This window comes from Chelon labrosus (genome assembly GCF_963514085.1).
Source record: "Chelon labrosus genome assembly, chromosome: 6".
NCBI classification, from domain to species: domain Eukaryota; kingdom Metazoa; phylum Chordata; class Actinopteri; order Mugiliformes; family Mugilidae; genus Chelon; species Chelon labrosus.
Window position 1 is genome coordinate 18,471,679 of NC_140342.1, and position 26,878 is coordinate 18,498,556.

The 26,878-nt window shown below is 42.7% G+C and overlaps 1 protein-coding gene across 1 annotated transcript in view; it reads left to right on the forward strand.

The window, feature by feature from the left end:
• cacnb2b (calcium channel, voltage-dependent, beta 2b) overlaps positions 1–26,878 on the forward strand; it is a gene marked incomplete at its 5' end in the record, with an annotated part of 33,991 nt that continues 7,113 nt past the window's right edge. Inside the window, 6 exons of the mRNA XM_084547476.1 lie at positions 1–48; positions 23,332–23,397; positions 24,980–25,102; positions 25,326–25,465; positions 26,450–26,511; positions 26,640–26,665. Of these exons, the coding sequence (XP_084403602.1) occupies positions 1–48; positions 23,332–23,397; positions 24,980–25,102; positions 25,326–25,465; positions 26,450–26,511; positions 26,640–26,665 (465 nt within the window). The remainder of the gene's footprint in view (positions 49–23,331; positions 23,398–24,979; positions 25,103–25,325; positions 25,466–26,449; positions 26,512–26,639; positions 26,666–26,878) is intronic.

Consider the following 26,878-nt stretch of genomic DNA (forward strand, 5'->3'; position numbering starts at 1 on the left):
ATGTATTGCTGTGGGCTGGGACACTGGCGGAGAGTGCAGTCCACCTATGTAAGTGACCGTGTTTTAGATCCCCTAGCAACAGCAGAGTTGTTTGGTGGATGGGATGAGGGGGGAGACATAATAACACAAGTGTTGATTAGCAAATAAGGTTCATGATTCATTTATATGCATGCATATTTTTCATCTGCAGTGTGTAAGCATGCTCAGTCACTAGAGAGTGTGACTCTCACAACCTGTTATTTGCTCCTGAGGTGTTCCTCTGGTTTTGTTTTTTCAACTGAGCTGCAGTTTATCAGGATCTGCTTGTTTCCCTCTTGAGGCAACAGTTTGAAGAAAGTCGAGTTAAGATTTTAAACGCTTTGACAGCTGCTCTCCTCCTCAGTTCTGAGCAAGCGAGCGAACGAGGACAGGCAGGTGCAGCTATCCCATCACAGAAGAGGTTTACCGTCCTCTCAATGACAACATGAACTGTCTCACTTTCTCATTTCTTCTTCCCCCTCGCCTCCCACCCAACTCCCTCTCTCCCGCTTTCCTCCGATTCTGCCCCATCTCGATTTTCCTCCCTGCTTTTTGCACGTGTGCGTTCCTGCTTCTCACCCCCCGTCCTGTCAAGTCCCGTTTGTGGCCGGCTCTGTGGAGTGCGGAGCTGTGCATTGTGCGATGGCGCTGACTGCAGAGGAGCCATATCATAACCGCGCAGCCACATGAAATGGGCTTACTGTCAGCCCCTCGGCGCTCAATGGGATGTCAGCGCAGAGCCTCGCGGATTACCACGTTACTGTACTGCTGCATGAAACGCGTGTGCCCACCTCAGCAACAAGCCAGGGGAAAGGAGCTTAAAGAATCAAAGGCGGCGACACACCGAGAAGCGGGACCTGGTGCACGCATAGTCTCGTCGACGCGTGTGTGTGTGTGTGTGTGTGTGTGTGCTTAGTTTTGCACAAGTGAAAACCCAGATCTGAAGAAAAACATGATAAAGCAGGACAAAAAAAATTAACAACTCACACTCTGCCTTTCTAGCTAATACCCTGCAAGTTCATGTTTCATCCGTTATTTTTAGTAATCCTACAATACATAATGTGTTGACATTTATTCATTGTCATCAGTGACATTTAAAAAAAAAGGCGAATCTAATAACGTTGAGACTGTGTGACCGGTAAAGGTTAGATATGAGACAATTTGGGTTTATTTTTTTCAGATTTATCTCTAATCTTGGCTTCTTTATAATAAAATACTCCATAGTTTTCTTTCTTCATGCTCTAAAAACGCACACACACACACACAAAAACAAAGCCTGAGAGGGAAACATCACTCTTTGCTTCAACTTCTTGCAGCTCAATTATTTATGCAACTTGTGGAGACAAGCCACAAAGGTCAGGGACGGCTGGTCTAAGATACATTTGTTATGCAACACATGATGCACATATAGAGTTTAGACGTCGATCAGGCATAACATTATGACCACCTTCCTAATATCGTGCAGGCCTCCAGTTGTGACTCATCAGAGAATGGACATGGGCTTTCTGAGGGTGTCCTGTGGTGTCTGGCAACAGAATGTTGTTAGTGGGGTGGTTGAGGGGAGGGGCCTCAGCGGCTCATCCCACAGATACTTGATCAGTTTGGGATCTAGGGAATTTGGAGGCCAGGTCAACACCTTGTTTTCATATTTTTTGAGTTGTTCCTGAACTGTTTTTATGTGTGTGTCTGCAGTGTGTATGGGGTGGGGGGTGTCTGGTCTGGTCTAGGTAGGTGCTACATGTCTAAGTAACATCCACACCAATGCCAGGTCCAAAAGTTTCCCAGCAGAGGATCACAAGATGGTCAATGTTATTTACTTCTCCTGTCAGCAGTTTTAATGTTGTGGCTGTATTTTAAGACTTGTCTGCTGATCTCAAAGCAACAACAACAGATGCGTTATAGATTTCATTTATTTCTTTTCAGCATTAAGCAAATTGAAACTCTTATGTTTCACTCTGTTCCTCCAGGTGTGTCCTTTGCTAGGAAACCTGGAGCTGGATTATCTTAAGTGCCCACCTGGCACTAAGAAAGAGTTTTTTTTGGATTTCAAACTGTTTTCTGCTTAGGTGCCGCCCTTTTTCATAACGCTGAGTGTTGGGACAGCTCGGCCGTGAAGACAAGCAGGAATCCGTTATCCCCGTTATATTTATACAAACTTAAATAATACAAATACATTGAAAAAGCATTTTCAACCTAAAGAAATATAGCAAATATTATACCTTGCAGTAAATTATAGGTAGAAATACAGAAATAATTCTGCAACTTGCAGCAAGAGAGAGGAAAACTTTATATTTCACAATTACATTTGATAATTTATGATGAAATATCTAACACAATTTATTGACAGGTGTTTTCTATCAGTGACAGTACATGTGCACACACACAGCATACACTGTAAAACTGCACATCTAACTGCTCACACACATTATAAGAGGGTGGCGAGTACAGCACCCAGTTATCTCATCTCGATCGTATTGGACACGTTCAGTTTTGGTATATCTTGCCTTCTGGTTCAGTCCATGTACAGGATTCAGCGTTAAGCCTGCTCTCTTGAATTGCGTATACTGTAAAGATGAATATCTTAGAACCACAAAATCTATACAGAGTTGGGGTGGACATTGATTACGGCGCCTCAGTCAGAACAGTGTGGATTTGGAGAACATGCTGCAAGCCCGAGTTGGTATTGACTTGTTTCCACATTCAGCACAACGCTGCTATTTCCTACTTCACCGGAGGCGATGGGATTTTAGATCACAGACACGTATCTCTGTAGGCCAGAAAAAAAAAAAAAAAAAACCTTCAGTGCTGGTTAGCCTCAGCTGCTTATTTATTTATTTAGTCTCAGAAATATTATTTTCTAGGATGGTTACATCATAGTAAATATGTAACTTAAAGAAACTAATTTTTTCCCAGTAGTATTGTCATAAACAAATGTTTAATAAGCGGAAGAAGAACATTCTGATTATTAATTTGTAATGTTATATCATTATATCATATAACATCGCGCCACTTCTCGTGTGTTAATTTAGAATAAAGGCTGAAAACAGCTGGAACATGTAACCTGGCTCTCTCCAGATCAAATATTTGTACCTCCCAACACCTCAACGTATACAAGTCAAAGTGTAAAAACTACATTTGGGGATTTTAGGGTTTAGTTTCATGGTGTCCGTAAGAATTGTGGTGTGATTTTATATCATGGTATTCGAGCAGAAAGAACCAGTGGCCTCAGAGTCCCAAAGTGGCTTCTCTAAGTGCATCCCACAGATACTTGATCAGGTTGGGATCTGGTGAATTTGGAGGCCAGGTCAACACCTTGTGCTGTTTTTCATGTTTTTTTGAGTTGTTCCAAAAGCGTTTTCGTGTGTGTGCCTGTGTCAGGCTGCATCCTGCTGGGGATGGCTGCTGCCACCAAGGAGTGTCATTGCTATGGGGTGGGGGTGCCTGGTCCTGGTCTAGGTGGGTGGTACATGTCTAAGTAACATCTACATGAATGAATGCCAGGCCCAAAAGTTTCCCAGCAGAAGATTGTATTGTCACAAGATGGTCAATGTCATTCACTTCTCCTGTCAGTGGTTTTAATGTTGTGGCTGATCGGTATAAACTTTAATATCTGAAATTTATTACCAAGACTTTCTTCCACCTCTTTGTCACCCCTCCAGCTGGTGGCACCCGTTAGACAGTCCCTGGTAGAGCCGTCAAAATACACTTAGATTAGTCGAATGAAAGTTTTATGTTTGCTGCCCTGCCCACTGGCTATCTTTGCCTTCTGCACTGTTCCCATGGCCTTTTAATTATTTTTTTTTCTCTTTGAATATGTCTTTCTCCACTTAGGATGTTTCTAAATGATTATTGTTAAATTCTTCCAGCAGGAAAAAGTTTTCTGCTGCAGATAACTACCCATGATTTAAAGCAAACTTGCACTTGTATATGTGGGTTTAATCAGTCTTCTTACCATGCTCCTATACTTCTAAGTAACTCGGTTGGAGCTATCACATCCATGCAGCTCCAGGAGGGGTTCATGGGGGAATAAAAAGGAGGGATTTGGGATTGGCAGAGAGAGACAATCATCCATAATGCCATCAATCTCTGATTCTGTCAATCCTTGTCTTTCTCCGTCTGACCAATCACCAGCTCACCAGCCAGATTACCATCAAAATCATACAAGCAAGATAACACGAGCAGAAACACGGTCATACGGGATATGTAATGGTACAGCTGCAGCCCGCCTCTTCTCTGGCTTTCATGGAAGTTAAGGAGCGAGCTATGGAGGAAATGTTATATTTTACTACAACTAACTACATGTTAGAAGGGCAGGATTGACCTCCAGCATCACAGAGGAGGGGCATCAGCCAGATGTTTAGCTTCATATTCATACAGTGTTTCTGGATGTGAAGAGAGCAGACGACCAAAGATGAGGAAGTAAAGGAGGATTCAGGTGGAACTTTCTGCACGGTCCACCTCTGAGAAACACTTTTGGAGCTGGCTTCTTTCTCACTCCCACTCCTCCTCCTCCTTCCTCTTCCTTATTGACTGAGGTTGTGGGTGTGATTGAAAGGGAGACGCTCCAGGTGGATATAGATCTGGTGAAGGTTGTTTGCTGGAGACAGTGGAGTACGTTACATGAAATGGGATCTACGTGTGAGTGAGGACGCCAGCTGTATCTGGAGCGGTGCTCTCTGCCTTTTTTCACCGGCGAGTCATGTCAAAAGGGACCAAAAATGTCTCCTGGGTGAGTGTTAACGTTGGCTGGTGGGTAGGGGGGAGGAGCGGAGATGGGATGGACGGAAGGGGAGGGCCGGTGGTGGATTATAAGAGTTCAGTTTGAGTGCTTTTCATTTCAGTCAACCTTATCTGCTTTCAAATGCGTTATCTTCGGGCGTATTTACTGAGGAACTATCAATGAATTTCAACATACAGTGAATTTCAAAGCAGTGAATCTACGTCAGCAGCGTGTTTCATAGACGTAATTAAGGATTTAAGGATTCTGGAAACAAAACAGATAAAAACCCTTCTCACTGAACTCTCTTTTGAACATCTGCCATGATGTGTCCAACATCTGTGCAGTCAAAACTCTCCTAAAGCCGGCCTGCTTCACGCCGTCCGGCCCAGTCGGCCGAAAACTAAAAACCAGACCAAAAAACAAAACAAAAACAATGTTAGGCTCAAATCAGGGAACGTGCTGAGGCGACATAGCCCCAATTTGAAGTTTAATGGAAATAATTGTAAGCATTTTTGTTGGTGCCAACTCACCATACCATTCTGGCATTTTAACTGTGGACAACTGTGGACACAGAGGAGGGCAGAGCAGGAGGTCGAGGTCTGGAGTGTTGCCTGAAATTGTGCGTGCCATCTATCTTTGGCCCGACCGTCCTGCCCTGCACTACTGGCCCCAGCTTGACAGCACACACACACACACTCTCACTCTCTGGTTGTAAGAAGCTTAGGGACAGATGTTTGTTTATGTATGTGTGAGAGCACATGTGCACAGGAACACGTGGGAGGGGGTTGGAGCGACATGAGAGACGTTCACTTTATGTGGAGATGTGTTTATGGCTACGCAGTGGTAGCACATTAGCACCAAGCCAATCTCAACTTAAGGTCCAATTACTTCTTAAAGGAAGTTAACAACCATTCTTTGTGAAGAGAACAGAGCAATGAGTCCAAAATACATCTATCAGGCATAACATTATGACCACTAAAAGGTGAAATGAATGACGTTGACCATCTTGTGACAATACAGTGTTCTGCTCGGAAACGTTTGGACCTGGCATTCATGTGGATGAGTCACAACTGTTTTGGAGGCACAAGGGAGACCTACACAATATTCGGAGGGTGGTCATAACGTTATGCCTGATCAGTGTATGTTTGGTGTTTCTTTTCGTATATGGTAGCCCATTTAACCAAAGTGGTTTGGCCTCATAAAGGCCCATATCTGGGCTACAATCTGAAAAATGGCACAGAATGAATTTGGGTCCTTAAAATTAATCAGCTATCAACGAGGGCTCAGGTCGCTGTCACACAAACTGACCACACCTTTAAAACTTTCTTTGTGCGAAGGTGCTTCTATAGTACTGCGGGACCTAAACGCAAGGACCTACTCACGTAGTCTACGCCGGTCCGAGCCATCTATACTTGTGTGCCCGTCAGTCTGTCTTGCTCTGTAACAACGTCAGCACTGTGTCTTTTTTGCCAGTCGGGTTCATTTTTGTTTCTACTTCCTGCTTCACTTTCAACAATGGCGGCTGAAACTTTCACCGAAATTTCAGCCGAATTCCGCCGAACACGAGTCATACACATGTCTGTATCTCCAAACCTCCTCAGTCAACCTTACTGATTCTTCTTCTTCTGTAACCGCTTGTTCCTGTGAAGGGTCGCGGGGTCTGCTGGAGCCTATCCTTACCGATTCTTTACTGATCAATTCGAAAATCGCACAGATGGGGAAGCAGCCGGAAATACTAAAGCAGAAACACGCTACTACCGAGCGAACCAATCACAGCTCTTGCACTCTGCGTCGCAGCGGTGTGTAGTCACATTTCTGGAAAGGTGCACATCAGCTACAGCGCTAGGCTCTGTGTAGGCTCTGCATTGGTGTCTGTGCTAACGCCGTAGCATAAACTGTCATTAAGGCTGTTAAGATTTTTACTTATTGTAAAAAGCTGGGAAAGCTGGACCATCAGAGGAAGTCAAATCCAAACTAGTTAAATATGGCAGCCATTACTTTTCTGGAGGGGGCTCACCATATAAGTCAAGTGTGCTAGCTACGTGGAAATAGACAATTTGTGGAGCCTTTGGGAGCCATTTTTATATGTTCAGTACATATTGTGTTGTTTTGTGAACTCCAACCACTAAGTGGCGCTGTCTTGTTTTGGGTAATGGAGAAGCCAGTATTAAAGGAAGTTAACCTCAAGTGTTGCTGAATGGGGAGGCATGACATGCTCCACGGTCTGCCCTAGGTTTTTATTTCTTTGCACTTTTGAGGCATATTCTGTGAACGGAGGAGAGTGTTGGATGATCTGCAAGAGGTGAGCTGAAACACAAGTGCACACGGGGCATTTTGATTGAAAACATGCGTTAATACAGTTGTGAAGGTCACTCTTTGTGACTTTTAAGTAAAACTAACGATCACTAAAGTGCATTAAATGTGTTCAACAAAGTTCCTTTTTCTGTAGGGTGGGTTTGAGTTTTAGGTCATGTCATTTTTATTACCAGATTCAGTTTCTATTTTTAAGACCATTTAAGCCAACATGTAGTACTGGAAGAAAACATTGAAAGTATTTAAAACTACAACATCTAGAATTCTCCATCTTCTGATGAAGATCATGTCACATTACCGCGATTGTTACTGGGATAGTTTGCTCAACGGCTGTCGTTGTCCGTCTGCTGTGTGGGATGTTTCATGGTGCGTGTTTGTGATCACAGAGGGAACCAAATATTAGCTTCGTTCAAACCAACCGAAGCAATCTGCGTGTGGAGCTCTTCAGCGGACTTCGTTAGACAGTTAATTCAGGAATAAATGCTCACACTCTTTGTCAAGGGCTTGTGTAACAATTTCACAGTTATGCTTAGAGGGAGATAAAGCTAGCACAGGGTCTGCTTGAATGGTTTCTTCAAGGCAGCTTATTCTCGCCCGGAAGAGATTCGATCACATCATATTTGAGGCTGGTGTCTGACTAGAGATACTGACGAGGGTAGGTGGTGTCTGTGTGTAGGTCCAGGTGTGTGTCTGACCCAGAGGTCAGTGTTGCACTCTGGCAAAACTACTACAGCACCGTGTTTTCTTTTCCATTCTCAGTTATGTAACGCTCTCGCTGACCCAAAGTGCTCCTTGTAGATTTCGGTACCTCAAATGATTGACCATCTGTTGATGTCCTTCGCCTGGCTTTGCAGTGAATGGCCAAGGCAGCGCTATTTAATTCCAAATCCTTTATTTTTAGAAACACTATAATGTAGAAATATGGAAAGGTCCTCATGCAAAGCTTTACTAAGGATAGTGGTATTATCACAAAAAACACTCAAAAGCATCACATGTGAAGATTTCTAAGGGTCATTTCACCCAAGTGGGTGGCACAGTGGCGCGGTGGTCCAAAGACATGCTTGTTAGGTTAACTGGTGATTCCAAATTGACCTTAGGTGTGAATGGTTGTCTGTCCTTCTGTGTTAGCCCTGCGATAGACTGGCGACCTGTCCAGAGTGTACCCCACCTCTCGCCCAGTGACAGTTAGGATAAGCTCTGCTCTGTCCTTTCTTATAAAGTGCACTAGTGTGGTCAGTCCAGTCCAGTTTTTTTTGTTCAGGTGAACACCCAGGCACTTATAAGAGTACGTCCATTCCCTGGAGGTTCACCGGTGTGTGTGGCATGTTTGTGCAAATCCACCACCTCCAGCTAATTGGTTTTACCCACATTCAGCTGGAGACAGTTCTCCTGGCACCAGAATACAAAATCTTGGATGAGTCCTCTGCATTCTCCGCCTTCCCCATCCCCTTCCATCCTTGCTTGTGACCCTTCACCTGATATGGGTGAGGTGAACTAATCCAGTATTTCGTTTAAAAAAAAAAAAAACACCTTCAATTAACTTGACACCTCAAAATAATCTCTTGGTGGCCCCTACGTCCCTAACATTATGATGCTCTGTGTCCTATGGACAGCCTCTGCGTGTGGCGGATAGTACAGAGTTTTAGTGGTGACATAATGACACTGGACCAATGTGATGAAAGGATCTCATGATTACGCTCTCCGGATGATGAATTCTGGGTTTGTCCGTAGTTCTGTGCTGTAAATCGGGCGCACAAAGGAATTAAACACCGCTTGCTTTTTAATTTCATCTCTCTATTTTGGAGCCGGGCCACTATAATAATACTCCCGTTTGTGCTGCCAAACCCCAGGGAGTTGTTTGGATGCACCCACACACGCGCACTGATCAGGCATCACACGAGCCGAGGACGGACTGTGGTCAGCAACATTTTGGACGCGGAGGAAGCTCAGGCGGGTTGGACACCTTCTCGGTGAGCTCGGTGCTCGAGGTCAGCGGTGTGCGGCGCAACAGATGCCGCGCCGAGAAATAAGCCTTTAATACCCCTAGGACTCGGGAGAGGGTAACTATTCTCAACTCACAATTCAGACTCAAGTGAAACCCCTCGCGCAACTCATCCCGTCTCCGGCCGTGTCCCGTGCCTCGCGGTTCTCTGGGAGATATCTCACCTTTACGCACGGAGAGGACGCTTAAATAACGGCGTTTCCGTCAACAGCATCCTCGGATTTATCCGCCCGAGTGTTTCAGAGGTAACTCAAGCCTCATGGCACGCTTGTCCATGTCTCAATCACTGGAGCCAGGTGAGCGGTAATCTGAACCGATCGTTAAGAGCCGTGGAATAACGCTATAGTGGACACCTTGGGTCAGCATGCCGCCCAAAAAGAAGGTAAAATATCCAACGGTCTTGTTTGTTGTCGTGTGTGTGTGTGTGTGTGTGTGTGCGTGCGTGCCCGTGCGTGTGCGCGCCGAACAGGAAGGGTAGGAGCGCACACCATCTGTTGCACTGAGCGTTAATCCTTGCGCGAGGCCTTTCCACATCACTGCGCTCTCTGTAACAGTCACAATGCGCAGGGCCGATAGGGATGAGTATCCACATGCTTGTATCATGCCATGCGTCCGGCGGAATAAGGGAGCGTTACATAAGCAATGGTCTGAAAATCAGATGGATTAAATCTATTTTCTTGCTTTTTTCTCTCACTCCCGGCCTCGCTGTGAACTCCATGTGGGATTGTTCTCGATAAACAAACTGAAACTGTTTGGATTTACTCACAGTTTGCGTGGGGTAGAAGTTTCACATTAACAGCAGCAGGTGGAAGCCATTCTGTGCAGTCCATGGGCTTAGTGATCCATAGGCTCGCTACATTATTATAGTGTTTTAATAATGCACCTTGTCATCATTGGCTTGGAAAAATAAATTTACTTATGACTGGGAAACAAATGGAAATAACGCCATGTTGCGGAGACACTCAGAACAGTTTGGTTTTGGTCACCCTATACAGTACAGCAGCTTGAGATATTCAGGTAACATTTCACTAACCTGACAAACTTTTGCAACCCCCAAGAGCTGAGTGTTAAATGAAGTCTGACTTAGTCTGGACCGAGCAAACCTAAATGAACAAGTTATATCATCAGTCACGTGTTTGTTAATGTTATTTCCTTTATTGTTTTATTGCTGTTGTCATATATTTTGTGCATTTTGTCTTACAACTTGGAGGACTATTAATTAAAAAAAGAGCCCTGCAGCTTTACTCCTTCGGTTCATTCTTGAGGTGGGTCTAAAACATCTAAAAGAAAGCTGGGTACGACCCCAAGTATGGCCAGAAACGAGACTTCAGATAAATACCGTTGCCGCTCTGTGTCTGCAGGGTGTGCGAATAAGCATTGGTTTTTCAAACATGTCAGCCAGAGCGGCTGAAAAGTCGTTGGCTTTGTTTCAAACGGCCCAGTTGCCAAAAAATGTTTGAAAAATGTCCAGAATAGGGGCGAAGGATGTTTTTAAAAGATCTCCGGGTATTTATTTTTCAGAAAGAAAGAAAAATTATTGTTAACTCTGACAGAAATGTTATGACAATGAATCAGAGGTAGAAGCCGGCCAAAGGAAACCTCACAGTGTTGTCTGGATGGATGGCCTACTGTCTTGGATTGCGGTGTGCTGGTTAGTGCTGCCCCACTGCTTGTTACCTAGAATAGGAAAAGCCTCTTAGTATTTGTTACTGGGGCATTACAAGCAGATACCTGCTCTCCTTCCAGGTAGGAAGTGGAGCAATAAGAGATGTCTGGAAACTTCCAGAAGAACTCTCGCTTGACCTCTTTCCAAGTTTACAATTGTATATATCTATATTGTTTTTACATTTTCTCTGCACACTTTTTGTTTTATTATACCTATTCACAGCTTTTCCGGCAGAGAAATGTCATACAGGTCGAGAGACAGTGATGGTTTGATAATTGTGCAATAAGTGAGAAATTATCATAACAGGGAATGGCCGGCAAAATAATTTTTTCATAATCCCCCCCCCCCCCCCACTCGCTCACGTGCCCCTCCTTATACCAAATCTAATCACGTGCATCATAACGCCGTGCAGTGTGGAGAGCAGAAAGACTTCAGTGACCTATACATGAAAGCGTATCTGTTACAGGAGCCACGCAAGTCTGGATTAAGTCATTCAGATAAAATTAATGCAGCTATTGTGTCTCTATCTGATGACTGTCGGTAAGCTCGGGCAAATGCACTCCAAGCAGCCGCGTCGGCCGCCGGTGGGGAGCTTGCATTTTGTCTCTCTGTCTCTAAATCCTGGATTGACGCATGCTATCTTAATCTCCTTACTCAGAGACAATCATGACCCAGAGAGGCCGAGAGAGAAAGAGAAGGATCCAGATAGATTGCCTTTTCCTTCTGTAACAATTCTTCTTTTTTTTTTTTTCCTTCCAATTTGTGGCTTCAATTTTCTGGGAGGCAGACATCTTTCTTTTTTTCTTTTTTTCTCTACGATGTTCTTTCGTGAATGAGAACATCGTTTACTGCAAAATGATGATGAAATGGAAATGTGATGCTACTGCTGTGGCGTTGCTTTAGTGTAATGCCTGATCCCATATTAAAAAGAATGAATTAAAGACATTTTTTCCTGTTGCCCAGAGGTACTCTAGAAACCTTAAACGGGCACAGCAGGCCAGTCCAAGTTTGGCTGGGATATCAAGAATAAACACTGAATCAAATGAAAACATTTTCTTTGAATATTTTCCTGACAATGCAGGAGATTTGAGCAGTGCTGGAATATCCCCAAAGTGCAACGTCTAAATCATGATTCGGTGTGTTTAAAAATGTGAATTCTCATTTAAACTCGCTCAGTTTTGGGCCTTTTCTTAGTCCGTGCCTTGTTTCTTTCCACATTTAATTTCCAATAACATCTAAATATGGCAAAACAATCATTTCTAATTCCCAGTTTTCGCTGTCATCCAATACTGAATATATTTTATATGTGTACTTTTCACCTTTTCACTGTCTTTCTCAAACGTTAAGAAACTTTTCCAATCCATATGACAGTTTCAGATCTTTCTAAGGATAACATCTCTTTGTAAGGAGTTACAGAACTCATTGGAGGGTTTTTAAGCTCAACAAAAACAGAAACACAAGTGAATGTGATTTAATTAATGTAAGTTGTAACCTTAGCATGCTTACTTGATTACTTGCATACCAATGTATTTCACGGTAAAATGTGAGTTCATTTAAAAGCCTTTTTAACCTCCACTAATTTCTCTTCTTATGAACATAGCAAACAAAAACCACTATAGAAGTTACCAAAATGTCTTGGATTTGGTCACGTTTAGACACAAAAGGCCACCTTCTAATTTGTTAAGTTCAATAGAAAACACGGACTTAACTTGTTAGACTTGAAGTTCACAACCTTTTCTCTGTTAAAATGTAAACTGAAGCATACACCGCCATCAGCCACAACATTAAAACCACTGACAGGAGAAGTAAATAACATTGATCATCTTGTGACAATTCAGTGTTCTGCTGTGAAACTTTTGGACCTGGTATTAATTCATGTGGATGTTACTTAGACATGTAGCACCCACCGAGACCAGACCAGACACCCCCACCCCATAGCAATGACACTCCTTGATGAACGGTTAAGGAACAACTAAAAAAAAACATGAAGAGCAGTACAACCACTAACAACAATCTGTTGCCAGACACCACAGGACACCCTCAGAAGGTCCATGTCCATTCTCTGATGAGTCAGAACTGTGGCTGTGGCTTCTTTATTACTTTATCTTCCACATGGATTGTCTAAAACTGTAGACTATTTGCCCAAAACTGTCATCTTCTGCACGTCACGTATCCAACTTCGAAGTGCATATTGAAGACCACTGTTGTTACAGATAATTTGTAATAAAGCATTTGACACGGATGTCATTGTTAATTGCAAATGACTCTATATGAAAGAATGCGAGGTGTTCTTAAAGTAAAAAAAGGTGGACATAGGTCAGCAAACGGTAATTTAATTGAAGTCGTTTGAAGTCACTTTAACACAAACTGGGAACATTAGTAATAGAGATAAAACCCATTTGAAAGTACTGTATGACATAAATTACATTCACGATACAGATTTGCTGCCTCTTTTGATCTATAATTGGAGCTGAAAGGGGTTGCGATGCAGCCTTAAACTTCACAGACAGAGACTCGTGCCAAAGTAAAGATGGCAGTGCCAGCTCGACCATATCTGCTCTATGGTAGCGTCGGGCCAAGGGCATGGAGCCAGTCTCCTTCAGACAGATGATGCAAAGCAGCTGATTAGGCTGGGCTGGGGGGAAAACTGGATCGGAACACACGCCGCATGCAAATGAACAGGCTGTTAATGCCCAGGAGCTAGAGTAGCACGGAAATCATCGCAGTTTCAAGAATAATACATAAAAGCAAATGCACAGTAAATTACCTGAAAGCGGATTGATTAATTCAGCGGAAATGTCACTATCCCTCAGCTCCTCAGCTTCCAAAATAAGAAAATATTCACGGGCAAACATGAGTAATGTCTTCCCATGAACACCTGGGCTCAGAGCCAGCTGCTCATTGGTGGGCTGACAGGAAATTAGTCACAATTAGATTAGTGACCTGCTGCATAGACAACAATGAACTGTAGTGAACGGTGTTTGGGGAGCGGGCCGTGTTCTTTTTTTTTTTTTTTTTTTTGATGCATTGCTCTCTATTAATCTGCAAGGTTTTAATGAGGCATCGGCCTGCAACTGGAATGTATCTGCATATTAAAATCCCGAGATATGAGTATCTGCATGGGCAGCTTCTAATGTAAGCACAGAGCAACAGCTAAGCCACCAGCCCTCCTGACACGTGGGTGAACCAAAACTTGGTCCAACACAAACATGACACGTTTCAGGCTGTACTAATGACATGAAATTGTATACTCTTTCTGGTTGTCGGCAGATATGTACACAGCTAACGCAGTGTTCACAAATGTCAGTTGATGTAATATTACAGAAAAGCATCCATTTGATACGTCAATCAGGCATAACATTATGACCCCCTTCCTAATATTGTGTAGGTCTCCCTTGTGCCTCCAAATCAGTTGTGACCCATCAGAGAATGGACATGGGCCTTCTGAGGGTGTCCTGTGGTGTCTGGCAACACAGTGTTGTTAGTGGAGGACTTTGGGTCCTATGGGTTGAAGGGAGGGGCCTCTGTGGATCTAGTGAATTTGGGGGCCAGGTCAACATCGTGCTGTTTTTCGTGTTTTTTGAGTTGTTCCTAAACCATTTTTGTGTGTGTTCCTATGTCAGGCTACATCCTGCTACGGGGTGGGGGTGCCTGGTCTGGTCTAGGTGGGTGCTACATGTCTAAGTAACATCCACACGAATGCCAGGTCCAAAGGTTTCCCTGCATAATCAGAATCAGAATCAGAATCAGCTTTATTGGCCAAGTATGACACATACAAGGAATTTGACTCCGGCACCTTCCTCTCTAGTACTCAAGCATCATAAATAAGATAAAAATAAAAAAATAAAATAAAAAAAATAAGATAAAAATAAAATAAATCTTCAAATTGTACACATAAAAACAGGATAATATATACACCGAACTGGGGTTATTGTACAGTGAGTATATACAAAAATAGTTTATTGATCATGTGTATGGACTCACACTCTGTGACTACTCAGAGTTCAACAGAGCGACATCCCGGGGGAAGAAACTGTCCTTGTGTCGGGTGGTTTTGGCGTACACCGCTCTGTAACGCCGACCTGAGGGGAGGAGTCTGAACAGATTGTGGCCAGGGTGTGAGGGGTCTGTGGTGATTTTTCTGGCCCGCTTCCTGACCCTGGACCGGTACAGGTCCTAAACAGAACATCGTATTGTCACAGGATGGTTTAATATTGACCTGAATGCTCTAAACTCTGCTCTCTAGGTCACTGTGGAGTTCTACTTTACAAACTTCACGTCACTACTGCTTCTTAAACTCTATCCTGATGCAGAGCTCCACATAGGACCTAATCTACTGCTGTGTTTTTAGTATATCTTACTCTCCGGTTCCTTTATTTTACCATAGAAGAATTGTGCCGTTTATGCATGAAAACATCTTTTTTTCCGTGTTGCACTGGCGTATGATGATGGCATGAAACCAGCATGGAATGATGAGTTATTAGGCCTCGTCAGTGTTTGGTAAGTACAGTAGCAGAGATGTGTCTTCAGAAAGTCCAAGCCGACTTAATAGTAGTGGCATTTTTTATGGAGAGCCAACAGTCAGTTCAAAAGCTCCTCCATGGATCTCTCATTGATTTTAATGTTCTGCTCAATTAATGTCTTTAATCAGTCTGAGGTTGGTGGAGCAGTGGAGTGGAGAGCTGGATGTGTAGAAGATTTACTCATTTATTTATTTTCATTTATTTTTCTTCGCATGCGTTCCTCTGACGACCCTCGGCTTACGTGTTCTCTGTATTTTTATCCGAGGGAGCCATTTATGCTTAGGTTGCGTTTTTCTCTCAATGGTTGCCACGGAAACGGCTCTCCATTTGTTGGGTGAGTACGCAGAAAGGATGGTATCTTTACAGACACAACTGTGTAGTGTCTGCTGCATGGGGGATACTTGCCACAAGTGCTGATAAACCACATCTACCACAGCGAGGAGGGAATTTTGTGATTCACCACTGCCACAGATTTACTGTCTACCAGGGTTTTTTTTATTTTTTATGTTTGCGATCGTATCCTATTGACCACCTTATTCACTTAACTGATTACTGAAACGGATAAGATGAAGGAACATTGCCTTACAACGGAGAACATGGGCAATCACATGTCAGTTAGACAAAAAACTTTTTTTTTCCTAAATGGGAATGATCCATATTCAGTTCAGTTAAACTAGACAACTGTCTAGTTTTTTTTTTAGGAGCAGTTACTTTACTTTATACTGTCAAATCCCTCACTTTAGATAAAATGGCTCAAATGTGGATTTATTTTCCTTCTGGCTGATCCTCTCAAAACCTACCTGTCCTTGACTTCGAGGCAGTTTCAGACTCTCGTCCTCCGGGGTATTGTCTGTTTGCATATGTTGTTGTGGGAGCTGAATGAGACATGGACATTTTTTCCAATAAAGAAAAGATTAAATGAGAGATTTATTTATTTATTTATTATGTGTTTTACAAAAGATAAGACTGCATAGGTTAAGGATTAAGTGGTTGATTTATGAAACGCATGTTGTAGTTCAGTAGCTTAGTCAAACTTTTTTACAGGTTAGCTCATTCTGTGTCCCCCCCCCCCCCCCCCCCTCCCTCCTTTAAAGGGGAGCTACTGTTTTTAACAACCTGGACCTTATTTCTGGCATAAAATCCGATTGTTTACTCACCCACATAACTTTGGTGTTATTTGGAGTCGTTCGTCAGATATTTAGACCCGTGTATATACATATAGTGGGAGTGACTGGGGCACCGAAACAACGCATTATCTCCCGCGAAACGCATACATTTCACCGGCTTGCTACTGCTAGTTTTTTGCAACATGGCTGAATATTTTTCCGATTCTGAAGTTGTGGACGATGACTTTGTTTATGATAGACGTCCTTACCGTTTTGAGCCAGAGTATACGGATGAGGAGCTCGTTGAAAGGAGGATGCACAGGCAGAGAGAGGAACAGCTGGCCAAAGAACAACAAACCGCTGCACATCCGCAAATAGATAACAGGTAACTCCTGACTCAACAGAGAATAGCACTAGTGTATAATAACAAAATATTGGTGAAATGAACGAGTTTCACGGCAGATAATGCGTTATTTATTTAAAGGCTGCATTTCGGTGCCCCAGTCACTCCCACTATATGGATATACGCAGATCTAAATATCTTCCGAATGACTCCAAATGACACCAAAGATATATGGGTGAGTAAATGACGGGATTTTATGCCAGAAATAAGGTCCAGGTTGGAAAAAACAGTAGTTCCCTTTTAAATGTGTCATATTGGTTGTGAAGGGTTGTCATTTTTAAAATAAAAGTAGGATGTTTTGATATTAACTATCTTCGTTCAGTTCTTTTTGCACCACCGGCTCTATGAACAGTGGTGTATAGATTTTATTTATTTATTTTTTAATCCGCTGTACAGATGATGAGACCTGAAGCTTGTTCAAGAGGGTTACAGCAGCGATTTATAAGATCAGGTGTTTCTCTGTTAGTTGCACACAACACTCTTGTTTTATTAGACTGATTGTGCTCAGTTAGAAATCTGAAATCTGAATCAGAGTCTGCTCACTTTCCCTATCCCATAACTGTACTTTATGATATTGGCCTGTAGAAGCTGACTTACCTCTTAGTGTTTTTCCCTCTAGTTCAGTCAGATGTATTCTTTTTTTATTTTTTAGTTAAATAAAAACTAAAAATGTGAAAAAGCTTTAACGCGAACCTGAGCTGCATATCACCATCTCTTTAAGACCCGGTGCAGAGTTGAGCTTGTCCTCTGGGGAATCGCAGTGCTCCCGGGCCAGCCAGCTGGCTCCTGGTGACTCGATGGCTCTGATTATTTCAGTCCAGGGATGGAGTCCATCTCCCCAATCAGACGCTGCTTTCCTAATGCACTCCCCTGGCGTGTGTCAAAAGAGCTGTGTAGACACTTTCGAGCGGGAAAGAAGTCACCTTCAGGTGGCACACGAGAGGATGTGGCTTTACTTGTCCTCCAACTTCCTTAGCCCACCCTTTAAACCTCGTAATCACCTTAATGGGCCAGGATGGCTCTCCAGCCCAGAGAGAGACGGGGGAGGAAGAGATGGCGAGGAAGGAGGTCAGGGGAAAAAAGGAGGGGTCAATTAAGAAGTAGAGAGTTGGAATAAGAGTGGACAAGAAAATTCAACTTAGATTAGTTATTTGGCAGCTTTAACGGTGGATAGAGAGAAAGTTACTTTATGTATTGTATTAGTCAGGAATTCTGGATGTCACTGGTCCTTAAAGAGACAGTTTCAGCTCATTTAAAGGTCATGTAATAAAGATGTTCTGTACAAAGAGCTGCAACGAATGATCTTTTTAAGTATCAGTTAATATTCCAGCTATTTCAAACTTTATTGATCATCTCGACTATAAAATATCAGTTAAAAGAATTCCCAAATAAGTGCTTGTATTCTTATAATCATTAGAGTAAACGTCAAAGTATAACTTACACCTATCAGGCATAACATTATGACCACTTTCCTAATATTGTAGGTCTCCCTTGTGCCTCCAAGACAGTTGTGGCTCATCAGAGAATTTACATGGGCCTTCTGAGGGTGTCCTGTGGTTGCTAGATCCAATGGTCTTTGGGTCCTATCTGTGGCTCATCCCACAGATACTGGATCAGTTTGGGATTTAGTGAATTTGGAGGCCAGGTCAACACCTTGTGCTGTTTTTCATGTTTTTTGAGTTGTTCCTAAAGCGTTTTTGGTTGTGTGCCTGTGTGAGGCTGCATCCTGCTGGATGGTTACTACCATCAAGGAGTGTCATTGCTATGATGTGAGGGTGCCTGGTCTGGTCTAGGTGGGTGGTACATGTCTAGGTAACATCCTTATGAATGCCAGGTCCAAAAGTTTCCCAGCAGAACATTGTATTGTCTCAAGATGGTGAATGTTATTCACTTCTCCTGTCAGTGGTTTTAATGTTGTGGCTGATCGGTGTATATACCAAATAGAAAAACATTTACACTGAGAGGCTGGGACCAGATTATATTTACAGAATAATAACTTGTCGGTTGACAATCAATAGCTGACAAATGATTTAAGCTGTAAAGTCTGAGAAAACAACCCTGATATAATGGGGCAAAAAACCTAAGTTACAAGCATGGGTGTAGCTTTAACGGATAAAAAACTTGTTTAGATCCACATAACTGCCACAGACCATAGACAAGTCCATCAAGACAGCCGAACCCACAACAATAATGTAATATTTGTGAATTATAACAATTCATACTATAAACCAAAGCCTTTCAATAATTCATCTAATTTTCTAGTTTCGTGCATCCCTTCTCCCAGACATCTCTAAGTCACCTGCAGAAGCTCGGCATTGTTTAATAATTCAGCGGGGGCGTTTTCTACTTTTGGCTGGGTGACATTGGCTCGCAGGAGAGGCGGGTGCTGCGCGAACAGATGTCTACACCAGGCATGGGTAAACAAAAAAAACCCATGCCTGGGCATAATTGTGCCCCGCGGAGATTTGCTTCCTCCTCGTGCTGAATCCTCTGTCTTGACACCGTCTCCACTGCATCCCTTCAACAATGTATTCTCTAATTGCCAGCACTATCCTGCCTTGTTACTGCATCATGTCCTAATCCTTCTCTTGACACATTATCTGAGGTGTTGTCTACTTCTAAGCTTGCTTTTTTATGTTCTTTCCTATTTTAAGGGCATCATATTTTAGTTCAGCTCTCTGAAATGCAACCTCAATTTGCATTTTATCCGTTTTGTATTTGGTTTCCAGTTTATTTCTTTTTCTCTAACTATAGCAACTTATTTCTTGTGTTGTTGTGTTTATGACGACACCTTTCTCTTTGAATCCCTTTTGAGCCGAGATGCATTTTGACATTGGATTTGTTTCTTCCAGCTCAAGTCAATGAACATGGCTGCGGGGAGACAAATAGTGTTTTTGCACCACTAGCTGCATGGCTCTGGGGATGGCGGCGTCTGTCCTTCTGTGTGATGGACTGCCATAAAACCTTGTGCACACATTCATATCCCCCAAATGATAAAGCTGCATGACTTTAGTGACAGTCTTCTTCAACTTGTAATATTTTTAACGACGCCTTCGCTTTTCATCGTGCGCCATTGTCATAATTTATTCAGTATTTTGGGTATGACCCAGTCCCTGTAAACATTCCCATCGACCATCTGTCCATTGCGTTAAGGGCGCGGTGTGTTTTCCATAAGTTGGTGAAAATGTCTTACAGTGAGTGTGCATCTATGAGTACAGCCTCACAGATCAACCAGTAGGGGTGTATGCGCTAAATTCTGACAGAAAGCAAAGTTGCCCCATCTTTTGCACACAAATCTTACTTCTGGTGCATTCACTGTGTGTTGGCTCACCTCATTGCACAGCCAGTGCACCCGCTGTGCAGACATTAGCCAAGCCAGCAACCGATGCTCCAACAGCGCTTATGTGTTTGTGCTCGGCCCAACCTCTGACTGAACCCCTGAACTCATCAGAATCTTCTTTTTTGTTATTGCTCTCATTTCTGCGCTGCATGCTAATGAGACAGGTTCCTAAATGCAAAGTGTTCCACTGGAATTTAAACTATTTGGACTTGTGAACGAGGCGCCTGTTTTGTCCTTTTACGCCCCGACTAAAATCTGGTCTCACCAAAACACAAACAGTCTTGATATTGAAGATGAGTTCATTACAACAGTCGGCCTATAGTAGTGATGACACGCTGCATCATCCATCATCGTCATTGTCTCGCTGGTGTCAGGCAGCGCAGTGTGCTCTCATTTGGAATTATAGTGGAAGCAGGTAATGGGGTGAAAAAGAGCCAGCGATACTGCTGTGTTTGAACATTGAACACCGTCTGGATTGACATTCACATTCACTCAGTGTATTCTTATTAGCCTCCTCAGCAACATAAAAAAGCGTCCCGGTCATGGGCAAAATACGAATCAATTTCATCTTCTTGTTTGATGAAGTGCACATTGACGATGGAGCAATTACGGTTTCTGAGTGCAACATCATGTTTTGTTTGATTGATCCAGGGACAGAGCTTTATGCCGGTTGTAGGAAGCATTAGTCAGGATGGGCTGCACAGATCAGACTTTGCAACAGAATGCCTTGGTTAAGGCCAAGTAAAAAAAAAAAACTGTGGTTTGGTTTACATGTTGAACCAAAATCCTCTTATCTTGTGATACATTTCACATGTTTTCCAATGCAAGCTTGACTAGAAGCAATGCAGCATCTAGAGTCCATCATTGAGTTGTCATTTAGAGAGGATCTTTAGATCTAAAAATCCTTAAGTCTGTGAAGGTTCTCAGTCATCCAGGTCATGGTATATCCAACAAAGGTTCAAAAAAGGCAACTCTACGACTCTACAAGTCCAGTTGCCTTTTTTGAACCTTTGTTGGATAACTAAAAATCCTTAGAAAAACAAGAAGTACTTGGGTGCCAAGCTGAATCAATCTCAACTATGAGCCAACAACCAATGGGAGCGACAATGCTGACGTTCCATCCGGGTTCAGCTAATGCTCCGAGCCCTCTGTTTGCATGGTGAATTAAGGGGTAGGACAAACAAACTTTTGGCGAACTCTTTGTTTGCATCATATGTCCTTTAACCATGTCGGCCGCTCCCATTGGTCGTCGCCATAATTGCGGCACAGCAAAGGTGAGATTAGTTCAGCTTGGAACCCGTGCCCCATTGCAAAAGATTATTTCGGCTGTCATTGCTTCTATGGTTTCTTGTTGCCAAATAGCTACCAGTCTCTCAGTGTGCTTGAGTGACTTTGAGTGGCCTAAATATAAAAACATTAATCCTTCCTTTGTTTCCATTGTTTCCATGTAGATGGAAAAAAAAAATAAAAAAAGATCTTTTGTCGAAACATTCAATATGATCATTTCCTCGCTCTGTTGTCCTGGCTCAGCTACAGTAGAGTGCAGTTAGCTCTGCCATGCTTCACTAACACTATCTGATATCTTCTTGTTGCCAAAGACTCTTGATATCAGGTCACCAAAAGTCTGTTTTCAATACTCCGCAACGAGAAAAGAGCACTTATTACTTGCAGTTTATCAAGAAAATTGTGCAGTGGGTCAAACCCCAAGACACCAAACCCCACATTGCTAGTATAATTTTTTTTCAATGAAAATGTTTGAAATGCAAGTAAAACAGAACGCTGCATATATCAACGAAGGTGTTTTTAAAGTTTAATGTCATTGCTGTCCACAGAATACGTGAAAGCAAGCTCAAGATTAGATCTGAGAATATTGACTTTGTCACACCAAGGACTCAGGATCACTGTGCTGTTAAAATGCATCAGACTGAGCAAACTGTCCACAACATCAGAGCTGATTTGTGACTTTGGGATTCGAGTGTGTATCTTGAGTGCCAGACTGACGTGGGGGGGGGGGGGGGGGGGGGGTGCCACCTCCTGGCTATGACACAGAGGGCATTAATTTCCATGTCTTTGAGGGGACAATCTAATCTCTGGAACACATTGCACATAAAACCCGAGCGTCCCAGAAGGGATTTTTCTGAAACACTTCCTGACAATTAAAGACAGGAGGTTTCCGGGAAAAAGAAACAGCAAATGAGAAAGCATATCAAGGAGCGGTTATTAACTCAGAAGCTCAGCAGTATAATCCCTCTGAATTATATTTGAATCCGTCTGAAACTATAAGACATTTCACAGCACTGAGTTTAGTTAATAAAATATAGTTTTCTTTGGCATTTGCTTACGGCACTGGGTTGATTTTTTTTGGCCCTCGGGAATATGCTGTACGAGGTAAAAGAGCTGCTCCATCTTCCTGAAACCGTCTGCAACTTCATTCGCATTTGAAACACTCCACCAATTTTCCATTTTATAGTCGCATGGGAAAAAAACTCTGTGAATGAAATTACACAACGTCTTGCGGGTAACTGACAGTATATAAAGATGGATGAAACTTCCATGCGGTGTGGGATACCTGAAAAGCGGTTTTGAAGCTCAGCGTGGTTGGCTTTGGCGGTCACCGTCTTGGCGGTGGCTGACTCCGCCTTACTCCTAGCTAATACAAAAAGTGGTTGGAGGGTGTGGGTGGAGCTGAGACGGGTGGGTGGGATAGTTAGCTAGCTGAGACGACACCCACCTGTCACACAAAGTGGCTACTTCCTTAATTGTGCATAACTTTAAGATATATATAAAAATTCACTCCCCTCACAATTGTCAAAAATTGTAAAAGTACTCGCTTTTGGACCCAGCCTCTAGTGGCCATTTGGGGAACTGCAGTTTTTCTTCCATATTGGCTTTATTAAGGCTGCCACTTGGGCTAAGGGAGCTGTGTTGAGTCTAAGAAAATTATCCCACTTACATCACTTGGATTTTCTTGTGTTTAGCTTGGAGACTTGGGGTATTTTGAAATAGAGTGTTACTGACTGGAGGTGTAGTGTGTTTAAAAGCTATGGGTGCTTATAATCCAAAAAGAGGCACTATGGTATGTTTCTGGTATATTTCTGAAGCATCAGCCATACTAAGGACCATATCCCAGCCTGTTCTGCACTGATTGATTCTGATTTTTTTTCCCCCACGTTTGTAACTCACCGCTTCCAGTAAGTCTGATGGTATGACCACACATTGATTACTGTTCGTCTCCTGCAGGGAGAGCGTCAGGACTCGGACGTCGTTGAGGAGAGAAACGCCCAGGTGCAGCTGGAAAAGGCCAAGGTACTTTTGCACTGTTGCGTCACGGAGTCACGTGGCCCGACTCACCACGGCCCTTTGCCTGAAACGGGCCCATCTTTCGGAGAGGCTGCTGTCAAGGACATTATTGCACTGCAGACAGTAAAACACAGACATCAGATTAGCGGAGCGATATTCCGCTATTAAAAAGAGACTTCATCCTTGTCACGCCTTTATGTGATCAGTATCTGGAGTAGGATAATAATGATATATCATATGAATATCTTATATACTATATGATATGAATATCAATTACTGCTGATTCAGTTAGTGCTTTCTAACTATATAGCAATATAATATAGTAGAGTCTTTTAAATGACTTTTAAATGGACCAACTTGAGAAATTTGCAATGTGAGAAATGACCATGCAGTTCAAGGTTATGCAGTAAAAGACACATTATTACCTTATTCCAGTACACTTGCTTAATATAGCCCTTTACAATCAAGTGATCTCTCACCACAGTCTGCATCTGCCTATGAATAAACAAAGACAGCAGAGTTGCAAAAGAAGATTGCTTATTTGATTTACAGTCAAGAAAAAAAGACAACAAGCGAGATATGGTGCGAGCGTCTGCATCCAACGAGTGGCAGCATCTCACTCGTCTTCAGCCATGACCTTATCCGCAACTTATCAAGTGTGACTGATCAGGAAGACTGAGCTCACGAACCATCCAAAGACACCTGCACTGCCACTGAGGGGGACGTAACACGCAACTTGACTAGGGAACGGAGGGAAAGTTTTCTGCAAAATACCCATTATTATGTGCTACAGAAATGTCTTCCTCAAACACAAGAAAACTGAGGACTGTTACTCTAAGTCCAATAAAACACGCTAGGTGTCACCAGTGTTTATGGTAATGTAATAAGCCAACTTTTAAAAACAAATTTGAACTACTGTAACCTCTGAAATTAATCAGTTTTTCAAGAAGTGTATTTAGAAAATGTGAATATCCACTTTTTCAGTGGGCATGACAGCAAAGGTCTACACAATGTGAAAAAAAAAAAAAAACACCAGCTGATATCAAACCTGCCCTTTCTTAGCCCGTATAAGCATCTCCTGCTGATATATGTCCTACTGCATACTGAATTAAATCCTTCCCCACAGATATAATGCGCTCCCGGTGGTTTTCTGTAATTAAGGCGGTGAACAGACTCAGCCCGTCCCCTGCTGACCCTGCAGCCTCTCCCACAGCCTCACCTCTCCAAAGTGGAGTAATTAGCAGCCTGAACGGCATGCTACTGACATTTGACTCTGATGGGATTACAGCACCAACATGTAGTCAGGAGGAGGCCTACTGCAGCTACCATGCCACAAAGAGGAAGATGCTCTTATTACCACAGCAGATATATTGATTTGTTTTATTAGGAACAGAACAGGTGTTACTGATAACACGGTTCTGTTGTCCCAGCAAGCCTTGACAGTGAAGCAAGAAGCAAATAAATGATTATTTACTATTGTGAACAGGCGTACAATATGTATAAAAAGATTCTGGGTTGCTTAACTACTGTTATGTCAGTATCAAAGGATGTAAAAAACTAAAAATGAACACCTGTCTTGTTTCCTCAGTACAAGCCTGTGGCATTTGCTGTACGTTGCAACTTCTCTTACACGCCAGCAGACGACGACAACGTCCCCGTACCAGGACAGGCCGTCACCTTTGAGGCCAGGGACTTCCTACATGTCAAAGAGGTTTGAAGAAAACACACATAAGTCATGCAAAAATGACATACTCATCTCGTACTCGTGTGCAAGGACAGGACCACAAAGGCTTAAGAAAGACACAGAATGACCGCAATGCACTTCAACACATTTTTACCTAATTTTAGTTTCAACCTGTGCCCCAGTATGAACCCATCAGTGGAGCAAGCTTTACATTCACATTCAATTTCTTTGCCCTCTTTTCGATGACCAGAAGTTTAACAATGAATGGTGGATCGGACGGCCAGTGAAGGAGGATGGTGTGGTTGGCTTCATCCCCAGTCCGGTCAATCTGGAAACCATTCTCATCAGAAGAGAAGTCCAAGCGAGGAAGGCTGCCAAGGCCTTAGCCAAGTATGTACATCGTGCTGCTCTTTACACTATCTTCTATACAAGGGGGTTTTATATGTTCATGAATGCAGACATTGACTTTAGACAAACAGACTTAAAATGGACGTTTACTTTGAATTTCATCAACCTAAAAAAATTAGAAAACATTAAAAAGCTCTTTGGCCACAATCAAGAAAGGTATAGGCGAAGAAGCAGCATAGAACAAAGGAAAATAATACCTTGAATCTTACCTGTTAATCACAGGGGTGGAAATGTTCTGCTTTGGAACATTTCATAGATCAGTGTTAGAAGGATTCCACTAAATATCAGCAAATTTTGGATGAAAATATCATGCAGTCTGCCAAGAAGCTGAAACAGAAATGATTTGGGCCTCAACAAGGAAACACAAGTTGAAGCTGTTGCACAATTCTCTGCCTGAACGTCACTCAGTTTTTGCAAGCTGTGATAACAGGCAAAGCTGTCACTCAGTACTCGGCGTTCGGACTTTCACACACATTTCTCAATATACATACTTACAACAATGTAATATTACATGATGTCAAATAGCCATTTGGTGTCTGCTCAGTTCAGCGTCCCATTAAAATCAACAGTTTTTCTCTAGTTCAGTCAATAGGTCGATGCTACTCACCTTGCTTGCACAAAGTTCCACTACTGACAGATTTTAGGTAAAGAGGTTGAGTTGGAGTGCTGCCTGGAACCATATATCTTTTTGACAGATTTTAGTTGACCCAACTAGTGTGAGAGAAACACACCTAGAGGATCCTGGATTTGTGCTCACTGTGTGTGCTGGACCAGAAGTTTCGTATAGCCGTGTCTTCTATAAGTAGATGCACGGTCTCTGAGCACAAAGTCTTTTACTGCATAGACACACGAGGACCTGCTTTTATCATGGCTGAAGCGCTGAAATGTAGAAATGTGATGAAATCCGTTTCAGTGGCAAAGATGAGACACACGAGAGCTAATTCAGAACTTTCCCCTGTATTCCAGCAAAGCGGCAACGCAAGCAACTCAAGATATGAACTCGAAGAAATATACTCCTCCGTCACAAGGTTAGTACTTCATTCGCGCTTGCATTCTGCAGTATTGCTTGATTGATCTCTTGCTTGATTAACTGACTGATTTTATGATGACTGGTCAGCTAACACTACGCCCTCCTTTTCTCCTTCTGTATGAACAGCCAATCAGCAAGTGAAAAAGAAACCGGTAAGTGACTGAAGGTTTGCACTGCATGCAACAGGTTCACAAAAGTAATAAAAACATTATTCCCTAAGTGAATTGCATTTGTCAAAAGTGATTTGACACTTACCACACAAAAGCAGGGGTCTGAATGTGTCAAGCAAGACAAATCCATATGATAAAGCAGATTTTTAGCTTAGCTTTAGCTTAGCTATGTGAAATATCACAGACGGTTTTTGT